General features: G+C 39.0%; 1 protein-coding gene across 5 annotated transcripts in view; it reads right to left on the bottom strand.

Annotated features, from left to right (window-relative positions):
* Positions 1-22,455, bottom strand: part of MAST2 (microtubule associated serine/threonine kinase 2) — a 402,444-nt gene that overhangs the window by 217,623 nt on the left and 162,366 nt on the right. For 2 of the 5 annotated variants that reach the window (XM_084637858.1, XM_084637857.1), the window contains exon 1: positions 18,669-18,952. The exons of the other annotated variants lie outside the window; for them this stretch is intronic. In XM_084637858.1, coding sequence (XP_084493984.1) covers positions 18,669-18,707 — 39 coding nt within the window. In that variant the 5' untranslated portion in view covers positions 18,708-18,952. Of the gene's footprint in view, positions 1-18,668; positions 18,953-22,455 lie in introns of those variants that run through there. 5 annotated transcript variants of the gene reach the window in all.

Consider the following 22,455-nt stretch of genomic DNA (forward strand, 5'->3'; position numbering starts at 1 on the left):
ATAAGAAAACTTCATAATAAAGCACAATGAAAAGCTCTGAATTGTTTCAATGCATTGCACAACCCATATTGCAGTACTAGTTGTAGTGAATCTCCTCTTATAAGTTATTCTGTGAAAAAAGGAATTTCAAGATAACAAAAAGAAAAGGAGGATTTGTGGCACCTTAGAGACTAACAAATTTATTTGAGCATAAGCTTTCGTGAGCTACAGCTCACTTCATGCATCCGATGAAGTGAGCTGTAGCTCACGAAAGCTTATGCTCAAATAAATTTGTTTAGTCTCTAAGGTGCCACAAGTACTCCTTTTCTTTTTGCAAATACAGACTAACAGGGCTGCTGCTCTGAAACCTTTCAAGATAACAGGTATCCACTGTACATTTTTCTGGATAGGCAATTTATAGAAGTACTCAGCTCAATTATGAGAATTTCGTAGTGGCACTGCTATGTGTGTCTGTTTCTCTGAATTTACCTCCTTTGTTTTTTGTTTCATGTTTAATTTGATTCTCTGGGGAGGAGAGATTCTTCTCTTTTTTTGTCATCTTTGGGTTACTCTTGTATCAGGTTCTGCAGTCACCACTGCCCTGGTTTTTAGGGGCACTGTTTTGCGGTTCATCTTCAGTGAGCCCTCTTTAGCCTCAAGTAACATTTTCTGCCTTTCAATCAGTCCTCTTTAGTTGAGCATCTCATTAATATACTGGCTGTGGTACAGTTTTAGCTTGTGGAGGCCTGGGATTGTGAACCCACAATTTTCAGCATGGGAAAGCCAGAGGCTGCTGCACCAGTACAGGATGTTGCTAAACCATTGGTCAGAATGGAGGGAATTAAATCATCTATGCTGCCTTATTTACTGTTACAAGAAGGCTATACCTGAGGTCCTAAAGTTGCATTGCCAAAATTATTATAATAGATTTGGAGGTTTACCGATACAAGAGACATGCCTGCTAAGAATCCAAAGGCTCTTAACCTGGTCCAGAATGTGTGGAGTCATTCCTGAGTCACTTGCCTGAGGAACCATTAAACAGTGATTATTTCAAGACTCTGGAGCTACAAGCAATGAACTTTTATCATTAAAGAAACTGGCAAGCTTGAGTTAATCATATTACATATTTACATATTTTAGTTCAATTTAGACTTGGTTATTGATCTTGACATTACAAGTATTTGGATCTGGACTCTGGAAACATTACATTTGTTGATATTGTTGTTATGAAAGGGGAAGTGAGAGCTTTTCTCCTTCAATTTTTTAATGGAATGTCAGATTGCCATTAGATCTTCCCTGAACTGCCTTCCTAATTGACTATGCAGTTTTTACATTCTGAGGTGGCATTGTGTTCAGATAGTCCATTAATATTATTAGTTTGTTCTCATGGCCACTATTGCATCTATCTCCTTTATTTTGCTGTCTGGATCAAAAGTCCATTTTCTCACTTAAGAGTCTGTTGAATTCAGGAAAGTATGAGAGATGGAAAGTTTAAATTCTATAAGACAACAGATATTTGGCCATTCTTTTGATATTAGTTTCTTGATTCTTGCTATTACTTCTTGTGTGTCAAAGTGTAACCCCACACAAATTAAATCAATCACCTGTACAATTAGAAATAATTGGTTGTCAATTTTCCCCACCAATGTAACCAGTGCTACACCTTTCTCTTTGGCACGCTCAATCTATGTTTTCACATGTTTTTATTTATTCACTAACTTGTCTATATAGTCTTGGATGTAGAGGCCCTCTACACAAACATCCCACTCACAGATGGAATACAAACTGTCAGGAACAGTATCCCTGATGATGCCACAGCACAACTGGTTGCTGAGCTCTGTGACTTTATCCTCACGCACAATTATTTCAAATTTGGTGACAATATATACCTCCAGACCAGTGGCACCGCTTTGGGCACCCACATGGCCCCACCATATGCCAACATTTTTATGGCTGACCTGGAACAACACTTCCTCAGCTCTTGTCCAGTCACGCCCCCTTCTCTACCTACGATACATTGATTACATCATCACCTGGACCCATGGGAAGGAAACCCTGGAAGAATTCCATCATGATTTCAATAGCTTCCACCCCACCATCAACCTCAACCTGGACCAATCTACATGGGAGGTCCACTTCCTAGACACCACGGTGCAAATAAGTGACGGTCACGTAAACACCACCCTATACCGAGAACCCACTGACCGCTATGCTTACCTTCATGCCTCCAGCTTCCATCCCGGACACACCACATGATCCATTGTGTACAGCCAAGCGCTGAGGTACAACCTCATTTGTTCCAACCCCTCAGACAGAGACCAACACCTACAAGATCTTCACCAAACATTCTCAAAATTCACCAAACATTCTCAAAACTACGATAGCCACACAAGGAAATAAGGAAACAGATCAACAGAGCCAGACGTGTACCCAGAAGCCTCCTGCTGCAAGACAAGCCCAATAAAGAAACCAACAAAACTCCACTGACCATCACATACAGTCCTCAGCTAAAACCTCTCCAACGCATCATCAGTGATCTACAACCCATCCTGGACAACGATCCCTCACTTTCACAGGCCTTGGGAGGCAGGCCAGTCCTCGCCCACAGACAACCCGCCAACCTGAAGCATATTCTCACCAGCAACTACACACCGCACCATAACTCTAACTCAGGAACCAATCCATGCAACAAACCTCGATGCCAAGTCTGCCCACATATCCACACCAGCGACACCATCACAGGACTTAACCAGATCAGCCACACCATCACACGTTCATTCACCTGCACATCCACCAATGTAATATACGCCATCATGTGCCGACAATGCCCTTCTGCTATGTACATCGGCCCAACCGGACATGTAAAAGGATAAATGGACACAAATCAGATATTAGGAATGGCAATATACAAAAACCTGTAGGAGAACACTTCAACCTCCCTGGACACACAATAGCAGATTTAAAGATAGCCATCCTGCAGCAAAAAGACTTCAGGACCAGACTTCAAAGAGAAACTGCTGAGCTTCAGTTCATTTGCGAATTTGACACCATCAGCTCAGGATTAAACAAAGACTGTGACTGGCTCGTCAACTACAAAAGCAGTTTCTCCTCCCTTGGTGTTCACACCTCAACTGCTAGAAGAGGGCCTCATCCTCCCTGATTGAACTAACCTCGTTATCCCTAGCCTGATTCTTGCCTGCATATTTATACCTGCCTCTGAAAATTTCCACTACATGCATCCGACGAAGTGGGTATTCGCCCACAGAAGCTTATGCTCCAATACGTCTGTTAGTCTATAAGGTGCCACAGGACTCTTTGCTGCTTATATAGCCTTTGATTTCTTTCCTTTGACCATGACTTGGTTGTCTCATGAGGACTATGCTACAAGTGCTGCCCTAACAAATTGCGGTTATTCTTTTTCTTGTTCTCTAAAATCATGTTTTTGGTTGGAGGTTTCAGCCTGTGTGTTACATTTTTAGATCTCTTTTTATCTAATATACAGCCCACCTTAAAGTGTCTTACTATTTAGTTAATTTTCCTGCATTTTCTCGTTGTTTCTGAAGTTGATGAGCTATCATCTGGTGAATTTGTCTGACTTTGAAAGTTGGCTTCTGGTTTTGTTTCTGTTTCTTAGTATATATTTTGAGGATTATTAAAAGTTATGCATTCGGTTGTTCCACTGTACCTGCAATCATTCTATTTTGGCCAGATTTGCTATCAAGCCATGGTCTTGAGGGTTGGGCATATAGATGGTCCTTGCCTGGATCTAAAATGCCAGACCTTCTCATGTTAATCATTTTCACTCTACTATCCCGTCATTCTCAAATTCTTTGATATAATCTATTAACTCTGTAATGGTATTCTATCTTCTCAATTTATAGTCAATAGCTGCAATATTATGGATATTAATTATTTTAACTGCTCTTGTTTGCTTGATACCTAATTTTTATTTAAAACTTTCATGGATTGAACTTTATGTTATTACTCACGTTCCCTGAGAGTCCTCTATTAGCTATTAAATCAGTTAAGAATGATGAGCTGGACTCTATCATCATTTAAACCATTAAAAAAAGGATTGTTAAATCTCAATATAAACAACACAAGGATACTTTTTATGCTGGAGAGTTTCTACATAGAAAACATATCCCAGGATCTGACAAACCATTTATTGACTGAAATATTGTTTGAAGACTTCCATTCCACAGCAATTACTACTCCAGCAGAAAAAAAATATGGATGAAAGAGGGGGAGCAAAAAGGATCTGTACTGAATCCATTATCACATCCCAGTAATGCTAATCTAGGTGTAAGATTAATTTGTACTTCAAACACATTAGAGCAGTAAAATGAGATTTGTCTCCAAAAACACTTAACAGACAGTATCTCCGTGTGATTAAAGTCACCAGCTTTATTACAGCCTTCTTCCCTCAATACACATGTGAATCCAGCACTTCCAGTAGGTGATTTATAATATTTGAAACTGCCTAGTTAAATAAGACAGTGCAAAAGGCTGCTTTATTGTAATCAATATAAACAGAATGGATTTTGATGTGGGAAATAAAATCCCACCACATTTTTAAAAGATTATCCTCTGTTCTAGGACAATTAGAAAGTACTAATGAGCACATTTCTAAAGCAAGTCCTTTAATGCTTGACAAATTCTTGAATCTTGATTGTTTTTCTTGTATCTATACCCTATTGGATTTCATAAAGGCAAATGGATTTCAGGACCAATTTTTTACAGATCTTCACCCCCATTCATTTTTCAGTCATTCTGAGAAAATCTCTCATGTCATCTGGCTAATGCTGAGAACTAGATGCTTGGGGGGTGGAGGGAGGGCGCTATAATATATAGATTACAATGCTGAAGCCTTGTTCGCTAAGTTCCTATGTAAAGACATCTGAGCCAATATTTTGTTATCTTGAAATAAACACTTCCTGCATTAAGCCAACGTCTGTCAGAGGCAATCTCAGAGTCTTATTCTAGTTTGGTTTATACTCCACTCCTTATAAATCATAAGGAATCAGGCTGCTTTTACTTATTTAAAATGCATTATAACTGTTTCTGCTACTAGAGCTAAAATGCATTTCTATATCTTTCAGCATGACTAATGTAATGTTTTCAGGTTAGTCTTCCGGGTCTTGACTAAATTTAGAGATTATGTGTAACGTACGCTGCTGGTTTGAGCTTTTGGCATTCACACTAGTTTCATGTTACTTCACTACTTGTGCAATTAACTAGGTTTTCTCTGAAGTTGAGAATTTGATTTTAAATCTTAACCTTTAAAAACCAATATCCCCTTAGAATTATCTGTATGTTTAGTTCCAGCTTATACACTCTGCTGTACTTTACATTCTTTAAACTTTGTCCCTTTTGTTTGCATTTTCCAAGAACAAGCCTTTGCCATGTTTTTTTCCTGACTGGAACACTTTACCCCAGACACAGTATGCAACACACTCTTTGGGTAGTTTTAAAATACAGTTAAGCATTTATTTTTATGCTTATTTTTATACTTTACTTTTGTCATTTTACTTTTCTTTATGATTAACTGGCTGCTGTGCAGTATGAAGTGTGTTTAGTGCTATGCAAATGTATATTAATACATGATACTGAAGAAAAGATGAAGAGGAGGAAAAAAGACAACATCAGAAGGGGACAACATGCATTTTGATGGTACATTTTTAATCCAGATTGTCCAATCGAATGGATATCTTGTCCAAATAAAATCCAATTATGCCTGGCTGCAAAGTTAAAAGACAGAGAGAGGACAGAGACAACAAGAACTGCAGCTGGGGGGAAGGAGGAGTGTTATTCAACTCTTCCAAAGTATTTTGTTTAAAAACAATTATTAGTTATAATATCAACTGTCAGTCAGTATTTGACAGAGTGAGAGAATTTTATTGTTCTTTCCTTTTTTAAAGCCTGAAATGTATCCTAAGAACCAAAAGCAGCAGATATATGCAAAGGGTAGGCACCAAGAAGAAGGGTTCCTATCCAATGAAGGAGTTGCGGAGATCCTTTAGACAGCGCCTAGCATAACATGGCCTTGCACCTGCCTGGGGCCTCAGGATACTCCCACAACATAAATAACAGTCTTGAAAATATTCCACTGGACAACATTCTAACAAAAAGAGGCAAACGGTCAGTGTCGCTAAAATTGTTTATTCTCTTTGTAGTTTTCACACACAGGTAGGTGCGACCGAACTGCTTATTTTGCCTTTAATGTGACCCACAAAGGGAAAAAGTTAGTTTGCACCCTTTTTGGTGTTTATGCTGTATAAAGTGACATGAAACTTACTTTAGTTTGTTTTTTAAAAAACAGAGGGCAGCTTGCTTTTTGCCTTCGAAATACTAGAAACATAGTCTTGCTTTATCGTTTTTTGTAGAGATGGAGAGACCTTCTTGGAAGACACGAAGATAAGAATTAGAGACTTTCTTGAGGACTGAATTTAAGAACTGGTGGCACTAATTCTTCAACAAAAAGAAGCTCCCTAAGTATTTGAGTTAAATAGATTTTAAAAATTAAAGACTAATAACAAATGTAGTCTCATCTCAATTAATCAATTTTCATTTGCATGATGTATTGCCAGAAACCTACTAGTTCTCTAATCAGCAGACCAAATTCTGGAATGCTTTAAAACAGTGGTAGTCAATAGGCAGACCAGGGGCCAAATCCAGACTGCCAACTGCTTTTGAACAGACTTCAAAATCTTTTTATTTACTATTACTTTTGTATTATTTTCTCTGGAGTCTGGACTTTGACTATACCTTGACCAAGAAATTTAGACGTTGACAAAAAATAATTGATTACTCCTGCTTTAAGATACCACAGATGCTTCTGCAAAAGAGGCACATCAATTTCACTTTACTCCAGGGACCAACCAGCCCCAGGACTGAGGAGGAAAAAAGTGTGGGAATTGCATAGCTTAATCCCACTTTTGCCCCCTAACTCCTGAGATACACCAAGCACAGGCTCTGGGTCAACATTTCAAACAATTAAGAAGTTTGATTTTTCTGCAACTTGAATGTGGATTCATCAAAATTACTGTCTGGTTTTTTGTTGTTTTTTTTTTTTTTTTTACTGAAGAAGAGTTCTACGGAGCTCAAAAGCTTGTCTCTTTCACCAACAGAAGTTGGTCCAATAAAATATATCACCTCACCCACTTCGTCTTTTCTATTATTAGATTTTACTAATAAACATGGAAAACTGCAAGAAAGGAAAATAATCTTATGCAATAATGTGCCCAATTATGAACCCCAGAACTATCATTTCTCAATAGCAACCAAAGAAAAACAACAATGAAACAGTCACTTTGCAGTAACTGAACAAGCTTTTTCTGGAGTTATGGTAACTTCCTAGACCATAATGTTTGACCACAGATGGTTCCCAAAAACAGCCCAAGGATTGTATCTTGGCAGTGTTTCCTTCCCATTTAGAGTAGTAATTGGATTTTTAATCTGGCAACAATGACCCCCAACACCTCTTTCAGGAGGAAGGAATTCTCTTACAGAATCGTTTTTACCTAACTTGTTTAATCAAGGCTGCTGCAGTTCTTGAAATACAGGCAAACAATACAATTGTAGTGTTCAATTTAAGAACATAAGATGCAAGACCTATTTCTCAAGATTCATAGTAAATCAATATTTGGTTTCAGCACTACACAGCTAATTTACACCAATTGTATCTGCTTCTAAAAGCTATAGGTAGGACATGATTTTCCTTTTACATTTCATTTTTATCAGTCCCACCAGTACTACGTTACATTCCATGTTCTATCACGCCTTAACAAAAGTGATTTTACTACATCGCTCCATCATCTATCTAAACTTAATCAAGCACACATTGCTTTATGAAACTATACACTATTCTCATATCCCCAAGGGACAGGCTTTATGGTAGCCACTTTGGAAGAAAAATAGCAGCTAAGCACCATCAATTTATTAAAATTTACAACTGGATAGTTAACAGCACAATGTAAAGTGGCTCCCTGTCACACTGCTGGCAGAAGAACTTAAGCGTTCCTTTAATATTTACCCATCTCACTCTGCCAAGATTTAGGGACTATTATTTATAAATAAATATGTTCTGATAAACACCAAAGTTCAGTGGAATTACACCAGAGATGAATTCGGCCCACTAGGTTTTAAATTAAGCCTTGTCAAAGTGTATGACAGGCACAGAATGTGGAGCTTAATCTCATTCACCTCTGAGGAAAAAGAAAGGGAAGTGGAAACAGGAATCAAGACACTGAAAAGCAGGGACTAGAGGAAGAAGAGGAAAGAATAACTGGAAAGGATTGTCCAGAACACCTGCATTTTACACATCAATCTCTGCCAGTCCCTTTCCTGTCTCTTCCATTCACTCCTTTGCTTTTGGCCTCTAATTTTGTGGGAAGCCACAAGAAAGAGAAAGTATCCATTCACGTGGAAGGAAAATTCTCAGAGCACTCTCTCCCCTCCCAATGGGTACACAAGCAGCTCCCATGTCTTCCTGTCTCTTCTGGTCAGCACACATTTCTCCAGTTGACCAAGGAGTGTTCCCATTATAAATAATCTGCTCACTGAAATTAGGAAAAGAAAGCAGTGTTCTAACCAGCATATTTTAGCAGGCAAGGAGTCCACCACACTTAACGCAAGCCACTGCAGCAAAAGCACATGGATGGAACATGAATGCTAGAAACATTGCGAGGTGGGGCAGGGGGCACACAGCTGGATGCATACAGCTGCAGGCTAGGAGTGGATCATGGGTTTGAGATTCCCTTGTCCTATTTTATTTTAAAAGGGTTTACAGTAATTACAGGTATGGCCACATCAGAGCTTGCAGTATGCTATTTCCCCTTTATGAGACAACTAAAGCAGATAGGATATCATTCCTGGACTGAACAGCCATCCTCACATGCAATGTCATCTGAAGATCATTTAATTTTTCTGTCTACAGTTAGGGAGGATTCATTCATTAGTCTATACAGGTAAGAAATGGCAAATTAAAAACAAGAAGTTTTTCCCTCTTTTTAATCTCAGTTATATAAAAAAATTAATCGCACTATTAAACAATGGAATACCATTTATTTAAATATTTTTTGATGTTTTCTACATTTTCACATACATTGATTTCATTTACAACACAATACAAAGTGTACAGTGCTCACTTTATGCTTATTTTTCATTAAAAGTATTTGCACTGTAAAAAAAAAAAGAAATAGTATTTTTCAATTCACCTAATACTAGTAGTGTAGTGCAACCACTTTATCATGAAAGTTGAATTTACAAATATAGAATTATGTACTTAAGAACATATGAACGGCCATACCAGGTCAGACCAAAGGTCCATCTAGCTCAGTATCCTGTCTTTCAACAGTGGTCGATGCCAGGTGCCCCAGAGGGAATGAACAGAACAGGTAATCCTCCAGTGATCCATTCCCCATCTTCTATTCAAAGCTTCTGTCAAACAGAGGCTAGGGACACCTAGCCCATCCTGGCTAGTAGCCATTGATGGACCTATCCTCCATGAATTTATCTAGCTCTTTTTTTGAACCCTGTTATAGTCTTGGCCTTCCCAACATCCTCTGGCAAAAAGTTCCACAAGTTGACTTTGTGTTGTGTCAAGAAATACTGCTTGTAACCCCTGCTCCTTTTCTTGAACAGGAGCCGAGAAGGAGGCTGGTTGCTGGGACCTGAAACGCTTCCTGAGAGCAGCCGGGCAGTAGATGCCCCAGGGATCTCAGGGTGGCCCTGGAGTCCTTCAGACCATGGAGCTTTGTGTCCGTTTGCTCTGAGAAGAGGGAGCTACCTTCAAATGGAAGGTGCTGAATTGACTGTTGGACCTCCGGTGATAGTCCCGAGGATTGAAGCCAGGAGCATTGCCTCATGACCATTGTGAAATCCATCGTTCTGGTTGCCGCATCAGCTGCATCCAGGGCCACTTGGAGCGAGGCTCTGGCTATAGTGTTCCCCTCCTCTAACAGGGTGGAAAACTCTTGTCTGGAGTCCTGAGGGAGTAAGTCCTTAAGCTTGCCCACAGAGTCCCACATACTGTAATCAGACCTCCCAAGCAGGGCTTATTGGTTGGAAATATGAAACTGTAACCCATCCACCAAATACATTTTTCTGCCGCACAGGTCTAGCTTCTTTAAGTCCTTCTGCGTAGGGATAGTGACTGCCTGGCCTTGCCTGTCCCTCTTATTGGCCGCTGTAACCACAGGGGACCCAGGAGAAGGGTGAGAATACGAGTATTTGTATCCCTGGGCTTGCACTTAGTTTTTATTCTCTACTTTCTGAAGTGAGAGGGAGAGAAAATGGAGTCTACCATAGGGACCTGACCGGACCCATAACAGCCTTGTTAAAAGATAGGGCAACCTTGGATGGGGCTGATGCAGCCAAAAATTCAATGAGGCTTTTAGCTGACTCCTTCAGTACTTCCACCTCCAGCCCCAGGTTAGCAGCCACCCTTTTTAGAAGCTATTTATGGGCTCTAAAGTCAGCTTGTGGCGCCAAGTCACTCATCTGGGGAGGAAGGTGAAGAGACTGGAAACCAGTTGGGGGGCTTCCTCCACTTCTTCAGCCTTGATTATGTCCTCCAGGCCCCAAATCTTGTGTGTCAGTACTGTGCTTGGTGCCAGAGTCCGGATTGGGTGCCAAATGGTGTGGTGGAAGGGCCCTCCTCTTGGACACCACCAAGTAGGAACAATTGAATGGTGGTCCCAGTACCAAGGGAAAGCCCCATGGATTCTGGAATGGCCACTGGACCTGCATAAGCCACTGTCCTCCAGACCAGGTGTCAGCAAGTGGACCCACACTGGAATCTGGTGGAATGTAGGATGGGTAGCAGCAGTGGCTCTTTGGCTGGGTACAAGGCTCAACCAACTCCGAAAAAGAGTCCTCCTGAGGTACCATGGTGGAGCAGTACAGCTTCGACCAGTGGATGCCAAGGTCCAGAAAAACAGTGCCAATTGGGAAGAACTTATCAATGAATCATAGAATCATAGAATATCAGGGTTGGAAGGGACCCCAGAAGGTCATCTAGTCCAACCCCCTGCTTGAAGCAGGACCAATTCCCAGTTAAATCATCCCAGCCAGGGCTTTGTCAAGCCTGACCTTAAAAACCTCTAAGGAAGGAGATTCTACCACCTCCCTAGGCAACGCATTCCAGTGTTTCACCACCCTCTTAGTGAAAAAGTTTTTCCTAATATCCAATCTAAACCTCCCCCACTGCAACTTGAGACCATTACTCCTCGTTCTGTCATCTGCTACCATTGAGAACAGTCTAGAGCCATCCTCTTTGGAACCCCCTTTCAGGTAGTTGAAAGCAGCTATCAAATCCCCCCTCATTCTTCTCTTCTGCAGGCTAAACAATCCCAGCTCCCTCAGCCTCTCCTCATAACTCATGTGTTCCAGTCCCCTAATCATTTTTGTTGCCCTTCGCTGGACTCTCTCCAATTTAGCCACATCCTTCTTGAAGTGTGGGGCCCAAAACTGGACACAGTACTCCAGATGAGGCCTCACCAATGTCGAATAGAGGGGAACGATCACGTCCCTCGATCTGCTCGCTATGCCCCTACTTATACATCCCAAAATGCCATTGGCCTTCTTGGCAACAAGGGCACACTGCTGACTCATATCAAGCTTCTCGTCCACTGTCACCCCTAGGTCCTTTTCCGCAGAACAGGAGGGCTGGTTTTCTTCTGGTTGGTACCGAGATCCCCAGTGCCAGGTAAGAGCTCAGAGCCCCATGTTCCCTTCTGCTCATCACACTCATTGGAGACTATGGTTGTCCCATCAAGGCGCGCAGTACCAGGAGTGACAGTAGGTTCCTAACTGCTGCAAAGGCCTCCAGCGTGGAAGGCACCGCAATCCTGCTGGCGCCATGATGACTCCCCGGAATTGGCGGATGGTCCCGCACCAGTTTCAATGGCACCTGTGAGCAGGGCGGAATTGACAGTACTGCTAGGGTAGCGGGAGCGGATGAGTGACATGACACAGGTTGCACGCTGCTGCACTCCCTTTATTTGTCCTTTCTCAGTACTGAGGAATGTCCCCTCGTGGACCATTGCTTCCTACTTTTTTTCTCAGCACCAGAGACGGAGAACTGTAGCCAAGAAACATGACAAGGGAGGGGTGCTTCGCACCGAAGCTGAGGTGCTCAGTGCTGAATCCAAATTGCTTGGCTCCGATGCCAGTCTAAGAGCAGCTTCCATTATAACAGCCCTTAGTCTAGTCTCCCTGTGTTTCTTTGTATGAGGCTTGACACACCATTTCAAACTTCTACGTAGCTGTCCTCTGATTTTTCAGACACATGCCAGCTTCCATAATACTACATATTATAAAGTCATAACCTGATAAAAATTCTGGAACTATCAAAAAAAAAAAATCAAACCAACTTGCTTCATTCCTGTAATTCCAAAAACTCACCAACTTCCAAAAGCCTCAACAGTATTTATCTTTTGTATAAAATCTCTTCACAAAGTAATTAAAATGAATCAAAAATGAGAAGAGAATATTTTTGCATGTTTACAAATTGACATACTAATTTACTTTTGATATTTAAAAGGTTCCTTTAAGATAAATATATGCATCTCTGCAGCTTAAGTATCATCTAAAGTATAAAATGTGTGGCCAGTATCTGCTCCAGATCCATATTAGTAATTTTTCACTTGTCATGTTTTAATTAACTACCTATTAAAACAATCACTACCTTTCAGCTATCTTTTAATATGGTTGTCTTCAGTAGCACTAGTATAATCAGCAGACATAAGAGAACCGAAGATTATTAACTAATTTCAATCTCTAGGCATCAGTTTTACGAAGCAAAATATATGCGCCTCGCTGTGGGACATTTCTCTCTCATTAAAGTGGCAACTGGGATTGCTTATATAGTGACCACCATTAAAGATAAGCAAATTAAAAAGCTATCTTTGCATCATGGTGGCAGCACATTATGCTGTTAGGTGTGAGAAACAGCTTCTGTTGCAGACTTGGGATTTCTGGCACTGAGCACGTAGATCTGAGGTGACATGAATAGAAGTGATGTATCCTGTATGGCTAAGAGGAAGAATGAAAGCCATTCTAACTACACAGCAATCCAAGAGATTGCGGAGGGCATTGAGGACTGTTAATTATGTCCTTCTGGCAACAAATTAGCCAATCATGCTGGTAGACACTAGCTACTCAGATGTAGGAGAAAAGACAGAAAACCGTATATTTATCAAAAAATACCCCTTTTACCAGCTTCTACTTTTTTACATAAAGATGCATATACTTAAAATAACCTCTACTATTTAATGGAGAGTTGCTAATATGATAAAATTTCTTCCCCGAGTCATAGAATCGGCCACTTGCATTTTATCTCTTCACACAGGAGTTGAAAAGAATTTAGGTCAAATATCTGGTTCAGCATAAGGTTTTTGTTGGAAAACTGAAGTCACTGGTTTAAACACACCTGTAGCAAAAAATCAGACCAATAAGATATTTGTGTTTTAACACTTACTTATATCACCCGTAAGTGTAGCAGGAGCTGACCAAAAATCATATGTATGCCTAATTAAACAACAGCACTATCATCCTTCCTCACCAGCAGTGTCCCCTCCTACCATGTTATGTTCTCAGTACATCTCTATATCATTAAGAATGGTGCTGTTTCAGCAGGGAACTGGTCTTGTAGTTTCTGTTTAGCTCCCGGTACTCCTGAGCGTGATATTAAATAAGTGATGCTTGTTAAAACAAATCTCTCAAACAATAAAAAATAAAACGTAACAGTACTGGCCAGACAAATTTCTCTATTAAATATATATTTTTTCTAAATTTGTTGTAATGTGAAATTCCTCCTGCTAAGTAACTGTAAATGGTTACAACATTGCCCAAATTGTTCCCCAATTCATATTCAAACTTACCAATTTCTCCTCACTGAGGAAACTTCAAGCAAATTCTTCTCAACTTTAGGTAATAAGTTAAATATATTTTTGAAATTCAATTTTAATTCCTTTTTTGGATGTTATTTTCAGTTGGAAATTAATGTAAAATAAGTCAACTACTGACTAAACTAATTAAAAAAGAGGACAGCGATCAAGGCTGATGGGCCTAACATTAGACCTTCCAGCTTTGTTTTGGTTTATATAGATGCTTATGGTTTGTACTGATGTGATGCTACACTATCCCCCTACTCTGCCTTGCCTGCTCAGTTTTCATGAATGGAATAAAGGTGGTGTTCCACATGTGTGTGACTAGACTAGTAATCACAAAGAAAGCCAGCATTCTCGTTTCATTGATGGTGGGGCCACACATGAGAAAGTGAAATTTTATCTGAATTACATTCTTCATTTTGTGAGCTAGGATTTAAGAGGAATGACATAAAAGGCATCTTTCAGACCAGTGAAATTGAAGCATCTTCACAGTTTATCTTTAACGCCTTTATAAAAGAAAAAACTGTGGATTAATGTGATCTTCACAATGAAAATCATTGAATCATAGAAGATTAGGGTTGGAAGAGACCTTAGGAGGTCATCTAGTCCAATCCCCTGCTCAAAGCAGGGCCCAACCCCATCTAAATCATCCCAGCCAGGGCTTTGTCAAGCCAGGACTTAAAAACCTCTAAGGACAGAGATTCCACCACCTTCCTAGGTAACCCATTCCAGTGCCTCACCACCCTCCTAGTGAAATAGTTTTTCCTAATATCCAACCTAGACCTCCCCCACTGCAACTTGAGACCATTGCTCCTTGTTCTGTCATCTGCCACCACTGAGAGCCGCCTAGCTCCATCCTCTTTGGAACCCTTCTTAAGGTAGCTGAAGGCTGCTATCAAATCCCCCCTCATTCTCTCTCTTCTGCAGACTAAATAAGCCAAGTTCCCTCAGTCTCTCCTCGTAAGTCATGTGCCCCAGCCCCCTAATCACTTCCATTGCTCTCCGCTTGACTCTCTCCAATTTGTCCACATCCTTTCTGTAGTGGAGGGCCCCAAAACTCCAGATGTGGCCTTACCAGTGCCGAACAGAGGGGAATGATCATGTCCCTCAATCTGCTGGCAGTGCTACTGGTGCCAGACTCCAGGGCCTCTCCACCACCCCCAGCCCTCCTTTGGTACACAAGTATGGCACCATGGAGCTCCCAGTGAAAAAGAATGTCCTCTCCAACTGCCCAGCTACAGTCTTCTGCTCTTTTTTTTTTTTAAATTAAGGAAGATACTTATTTCCCTTTGTTTTTTAAAATAAAATAATTTTTTTTCTTTTCTTTTCTCTCCACTAGTCTTGTTTGAAACTGCGGACACTTTGCCTCATTGAAGTCCTCTGAAATAACTTTAAAAGAATTAGGTTATGGCGGGGGGAAGAGGGGAGTTAATTTGCATTAATTGCGAAAGTGTATTTTTTAACCATCTCTTAATTATGAGGTCTTTGAATTAGTACTCATTGTTTGTTGAGAAGCCTCTTCGTGAAGCTACTGTGGTTGCTAGCTCTTGGTTTGCTGTTTTTGTCTTAATCAATGCTAAGAATAAAAGATTAAATCACTTACTGATATGATTCTCTCTGTTACTAAAAGGATATTTTGCCCCATCTTCATAGTTACTAGTACGGGTTTCAGTGCACATTAACTTATTTATTTTAAACACAGTCCTATTAGACATGTGTAATATTGTTCATCTCCCTTGACTTTGAGGAGACACTAAACTCACTCTTACATTTCAAACATAGGCAACAAGAAAAAGTAAAACATCTTTAGAAACATTGCTAACACAAGAAGTTTCAGTGACTCCAAGAGGATCTCAGCTTCTTGCCTCTTTCAATACCTGTCAGATGTTTGTCTAACCAGTTCTTTAAAATGTCCACCGACAGAGATTCAACAAACTTCCTAGGTAACCCATTACTAGGGTGTGAGCTTGACTTAATGTTTCATCCAAAGTATGTTACTTTTAAACAAAGGAATAGTCCTCTAATATTATATTGCAGTGTCAACAGTTGGTATACAGCCTAATTCATCCTGTACAACTTGAATGTAACACCTCCTGGAACAAAACCAAAAAATACTAACCATACTGCTCCTAAATATTACAGGACTTTTCACGGATGATGGTAAATATCATACATGCTGCAATATACCAATAATAGACAAAAGGGTAAGCTAACAATGAAATGTCAACCTTAATGGAGACCTGCAAAAGAAAACAAAGACATGAGCCATACACAGAATTACATACTGAATGGCTACAAAAAACAGGCTGTGGTTGATATCTGACACAGACTCTGTGTGTGTGTGTGTGTGTGTGTGTGTGTGTGTGTGTGTGTGTGTGTGTGTGTGTGTGTGTGTGTACATACATTCTTTACAGATTGTGTAAGGTCTACAGGTCAATTCCAAGTTCATTGCTGCCATCCCAAAGTGCATCATTCAGGGACAGTCTACAGACACTGAATAATTCCACAGGCATTCTGAGTTGAGCCATAAGGGATCTGGGTCTTATAAGATGGGGATGAGGGAACCAGTAAAAATAGGATGCCATTTTAAAAAGTACCTTTATTATTTGATGTAGTAAATTTTTAAAGTTATAAATGGCAAATAAAAAATTTAATTTATAAATGGAAAGTGAAAGTCACCTGATACGCAAAACACTGTCTGGTGAATTCTGAGGCATTGATACTGAACACAAATCCAGCTAACAAACTTGGCAGGATCTATAAAGAATTTTTACAAGTTACCATAGACCTACATATTAATTTGCTGAATGTCTCTTAAACCTGGTTAGTGGAAGTATTTAGCAGGTATCTTTTTCCTCAGCTCAATTTTCATATTTCCATTGCAGACCAGCTCTAACATTGACGTTTCTGAGTCAAACCCTTACCAATTTACTAGTTTTCCTTATTATAATTAGCTGACTCATCTGCGTTTGGACAAATATTTTCATTATGTAAGTTATTTCTGTTGAATTTCTAGGACAACACATAATACAGAATATTTAAGAATAAAATAATAATTTTACAAACACAAAGAGAAAAGTATTTCTATTCCTCAATGCTTTGTATGTAAAAGGTATTTATTGATACACTACTATTCTCAGATACGTTAAAATAGTGCAATACTAACTAAATGAAAAAACCATGATCTGTTATTCTGAGCAGTGTTTTAAAAGTAACTCAACAAACATAGGCCAAGCAGCTAGCATATTAGAGAAAATAACTGGTTTGCAAAAGCTCTAAACAATCAGAATACAAGCATCAAATATTGTTGATGAATTTGCTGTCAGGAACAGGTTTGCAATTGCAAGTTCACATGCATTCTTGTTGACTACCAGGTTTCAACTGATTGTAAATTATTGAAAATGAGTTACAAATTTATTATAAACCAAGCTCTCTTAATCTTAGGATTATATTTTGTTAACCTATGGTCTGCCATAAATGAAATACGTCATCATTTGGAGGAGGCATATACAAACCAATACAGCAATTTCAAAGAATCCCCCACACTAGAACTAGAATACTTCATCTCAAACCAGTCAAGAATTTTAGAAATCTTGGAATATGTTGGCATACAAAGAAAATAAAACATACATTTACTAAAAAGACAACACATAGTGAAAGATGACTAATGTAATAAAAATACATTGATTTATTTAAAACAAAGTCAGTGAAATAGCGAGACATGTATATATGTACACTCTGTTATTTAAAAGAATTTACTATACAGCTAAAAAGTTATGCCCACTATTTTCCCTCTATTTTGCTTAACAGTCACCAACAATAGCTTCCCTAAATAAATATTTGTTCTTAACTCAAAAGGTGTATCACAGTGTAACATTTCTAAGAATTGCAATACAGAACAAGTGTGATAATATACAGGTAGAAAAGAAGCCCTTTTATATCCACATTACACAACGTGCCTGGGGCTCAGTGGCTCACGAAAGCTTATGCTCAAACAAATTCGTTAGTCTCTAAGGTGCCACAAGTCCTCCTTTTCTTTTTCCAGTTGGTTTAGTTGGTGAGAAATAGTTCACTCTCCATCCTTTATTAACAAGGACAAATGTACTTAACTACATTATAGTGTCAGCTGCAATACTGTAGAAGTTTCTCTAAATTATACTTGATCAGACGATGATATATGTTGCACTTACATATTTAACAATGTTTGGTAGAAAAAACGGAACCACTCACTAATGTGCAAATGGTAGTGACTGAAAGTATCACAGCCATTGCTACTCTAATCTTTCCCTCATAACATGATTTACACTGTAGATTTGTACTCTGCAAGTAGATTATTCAACATTTAAAGTAATAAATAAGCACACCTTTTTAAAAAATCACGTTAAAATTCTCATTTTAATCTCTAAATAAGACAAAATTGAAATGACTGGTTTAAAGCAAGCCAAGAAAAGTCACATTACAGCTTTTACAAATATTTACTACTATCTGCCAGTGTACATTTCAAAATAAATAATTTAGACACTGGCTTTTGTTCCATGCAAAACCAATTTGAATTAAAAGGTATTAATAAAACTAACTGCTTTCATTTAAATACTGTAATTAATATAAACTAGAAATCCTATGCTATCACAAAGTCCTGTTTGTAATCAGTGTATATAACGGACGAAAACTGTTGTAATTCTAGCTTCAATTTTGTATTTCCACTCAAACAGATGGAACTGTTTCACTAGACTGTTATTTTTAGAGGACTGTTCCCCACAGCAAGAGAAAATTAATGAGATTTTTGTTACTTACCTGTAACCCCCTCCTTCGCAGAATACTTGAATCATCCATATTTTGATCTCTCAGAAATTCACAGGGCTACAAATTACTTCTGACTCTCACTTGCTTCTGGCTAGTGATACCCTGTCACAAACTGGCAAAGAAGCCCATTATTTTCAATGTTTTTCTCCCAATCTCTAAAAATAAATCATGGTCTTTAATTTGCCTCTGTCATGAAGATCTGCACCCAGTGTCTCTGATCAGTTGTTCATACTTCCATCTGCCTCCTTTCAGGCACTGTCAAGTCACATTTAAAAAGCTGCAAAGATTAGAAAAATCTGTTTCAAGTTTGAATGTGTTTTTGCCACACACATTTGTGTACAGGTAAAAATAAGTAATAATCCAAGTCCTAACAAAATGCCCAAAAAAGAAATTAATTAATTCAGATTTTTTTCCCCAGGTCTTGGCTCAACTTCAATTTACTTGATCTTTTAAAAAGGTTCAGTAAACTACAACAGCTTGCCTTCATCTAGTGTTTACAATAAGCTCACAAAATCCAGGTCACATTCCTTTTCAAAAGCACACTGTCCTACTTCACTGAAATTCACTATTCTTCACAAACTGACAATAAAGACTAGTGAATTTATTTTGCCAAACGTGCAGAATTCCTTTATTCCTTTGGACAGACAAAGCAAATGTCAGATTCTTCAGATACTGTAGCACATTCTTTTGTTTCTGCTATCTATGAAGTATGCTGGTCTCTTTCTCCTCAAATGCGGTAGGCACGATGCTTTCTTTCTTTGGTGTCTTAGTTCAATGCTGAGATCTCACTACTCTTTTATGCACTGAAGGGTCTGGAACACGTGTTGTGAGTTCTGAACATGTAATTCATTCATTCATCTATTCATCATTGACAGAGCTGTCATAAAAAGCCCTTCCCTTTTCGTCATCCATGTATAAGTGGCAGGTTAGAAAGTAGGCACAGTTCAACTGAGGCTTTTTCAGCCTGTTTTGTACTTCCTTTTTTCCCCCACGAACAGTCACTTTCAAGCATATAAATTCAGCAAGGCCAAAAATGCTTCTATCCTTCCATGTGCAATATTAAAATCACATTTTAAAACCAAGGCGTTAGAGAGTATTCAAGAATAAACCGTGAAAATGAGCTTACTTACTGTAAACACTACTTCAATAAAAAGTCAAAACCTAAAAGATACAGGGTTGAATATATCAAAATTTATGAACTTCTTAAAGAACCCTTGTCCTACATGTTTGTCTTTTTAAAAAAATTAACTAACCAAATATATAGAAAAATATGAGATAGACGCAATTAAAAACAGTCCATTAATTTTTAGCAGGGGATGAAGGCAACAGATTCTGCATCCTGATCAAAGCACAGTGAAGAACCTAGTTATAACTTTCTAATATAAATATTTCAAACAAAAACCAGCAACTTCACCCTCTGAAGGATTCCACTAGTTATTTAAAAGAAAATTTCTGATTTCATAAAGAGCTGTGTATGAGAGCAGCTTTTAATCACATTGCTACACCTCCTAAAGTGTGCAAATGCAGCAATAGCGACTCTAAACTGCCTCTCACAGCTAGATGAAAAGCTCTTGTTCCCACAATTTTGACAGCTGCAACCCAAAAAAGTCTCAATAAAAGCACCCACGTTGATGGTGCTTAAAATAATGGATATTTACATGGAAATCATTAGCCAATCTTCATGCTAAGTGACTGAGTTGCAAGAGCTAACCACATAATTGTAAAGTGAACCGAGAGCAGATACAACTCAGTTTCATTCACCAGGGTTCTTCTGATCCTCTGCAGAGACAGTGTGGTCTTTTATTGTGAGGAGCTAATAAACCCTCATCTCGCCGACACCTCCTTCCATCTGCTGTTTTAAACAACTGAATTCTGAATTAGGTCTGCAGAGTCTTTGTGAGCTACCCGACAAGGCAACGAACCACACACAGGCTGAGAAGGCAGCTCATTTGCATAGAGTATACTGTACAATGTAAAAGCAGTGCACTAGTAAAAAACAACTCAGCCACCTGATTTTAAAGGAACAATATCTTCCTCTTCAAATATACATGAATAATGTTAAACTACAGAAAAGGATAGGGAGATTTCTCAATTTTAAATTGAGTAGACATGAGAAGTAACAGTAAACTATGAACACAAACAGAGCCTTATAGTTAAAGTAAAAGTCACGATTCATCCTAAATTCTACATGTGATAACACTTATTTATGATGGATTTCAGATACGACAAAATGTACTTGCTGCGTTCCTCAACCCACATGTTTCTTGGAAAAATATTTCAAAATCTTTGTGGCCTCACCTATTAAAAATTAGTATCAAGCAAATTCAATTTCTACTGAAAAGCAGAATCTCATTATCTTAAAATACTGTAGTATTTCCTGAGAACTTTACAATTATCTATAACTATTTCAAATGTCAGGAACATAGGAACAGACACACTAGATCAGACCAGTGGTCAAGCTAGTCTTCTATCCTGTCTGATAACGACCAGTACTTTGTGGAAAGGTACAAGAAACCTTATATGGACAATTATGCAATACATTGTTTGTTTAGGAAGTTTCTTTCTAATCTAGTCAGTTGGTGGTTAATTTATGCCTCTGAGCATACGGGTTTACAATTCCATTTTGTTTTTATTTGTATAGTACCTAATGTAACTCATGTTCTCATGGATGTTCTCATGAACTATATAAACATCTAGTCCTTTTTGAACGCTAGTACCATCTTGACCTCAATGATATTGTGTGGCAATAAGTCTACAGATCAATTATGTGTTGTGAAAAAAAAGTATTATTTTATCAGTTTTGTGCATGATGATTTCCAATTTCATTGACTGTCCCCTGGCTCTTGCATTATGACAAAGGTAAATAGGAGTGTCTGATTTACCTTCTTCATCTCTTTCATTTTTGCATACTTCCATATCATGTCCTGTAGCCAGACAGCCAGCCCATCCCACCCCCCTCAGAACAGCATTGCTGGAAACACAGGAGGAACCCGGAACAGGGCACTTAACATATATTCCAGCACAGCCTTTGAAGCTGTGAAAAGCACAGGTGTGCTGCTACAATGTGCCTCTGGGAACAGATACGACGATTAAGCTCACAGCAGGCAGAGCCCTGTGACAGACATGGCTCTTAGCCCCTACTAAATAGCGTGATGCACACACACCAACATCCTAGGTGGGAAAATATTTACCCTGAAAAAAGAAATGTCCAGTAGTCGAAACTTATTGTTTCTCTCCCTTGCAAGTGTAAACTACTCTTAGGAAAGCTGGCGTCACCCAGACAGACCAGCCTCAATTTGGCATAAGAAAGGAGAAAGAGAATAAAGGAGTACAGAGGTATAAGTAGGGGACCTACAACACCATGATTTTTGAGTGCTTTTCACTATCTGCTGGTCAGATAAGTGACAGCCTCCCAAGGCTTCTGCAGCTAAGAGGGTCCCTAAGCCTTGTCCCTTATTCGTCTTTCCGCGGAATTGAGTGACCGATCCTGGCTTGGCACCGCTGGAATCGAGAGATGCAAGGAGGGTAAGAAGCACCCACACCTGATCTCCTATCTTTAGTGTACATATATTTTGAAATAGAGCTCTATACTTTGTTTTCTTCCTTTGGGATTGTGGCTTCAGTTTTGTAACTTGTTTGTGTGCGTAACATCTCTACATTTAAATAAGTATGCACTAGCAATTTTGTAACCATATGATTAGAATCTAGCTTAATAAATTTTGGTAACCATTTGTGCATAAGCCTGACTTGTTTTCTCTGGTTTACTGTAAAGCAGCCA

The sequence above is a fragment of the Lepidochelys olivacea genome, assembly GCF_965140295.1.
Source record: "Lepidochelys olivacea isolate rLepOli2 genome assembly, chromosome: 8".
Classification (NCBI taxonomy): Eukaryota; Metazoa; Chordata; order Testudines; family Cheloniidae; genus Lepidochelys; species Lepidochelys olivacea.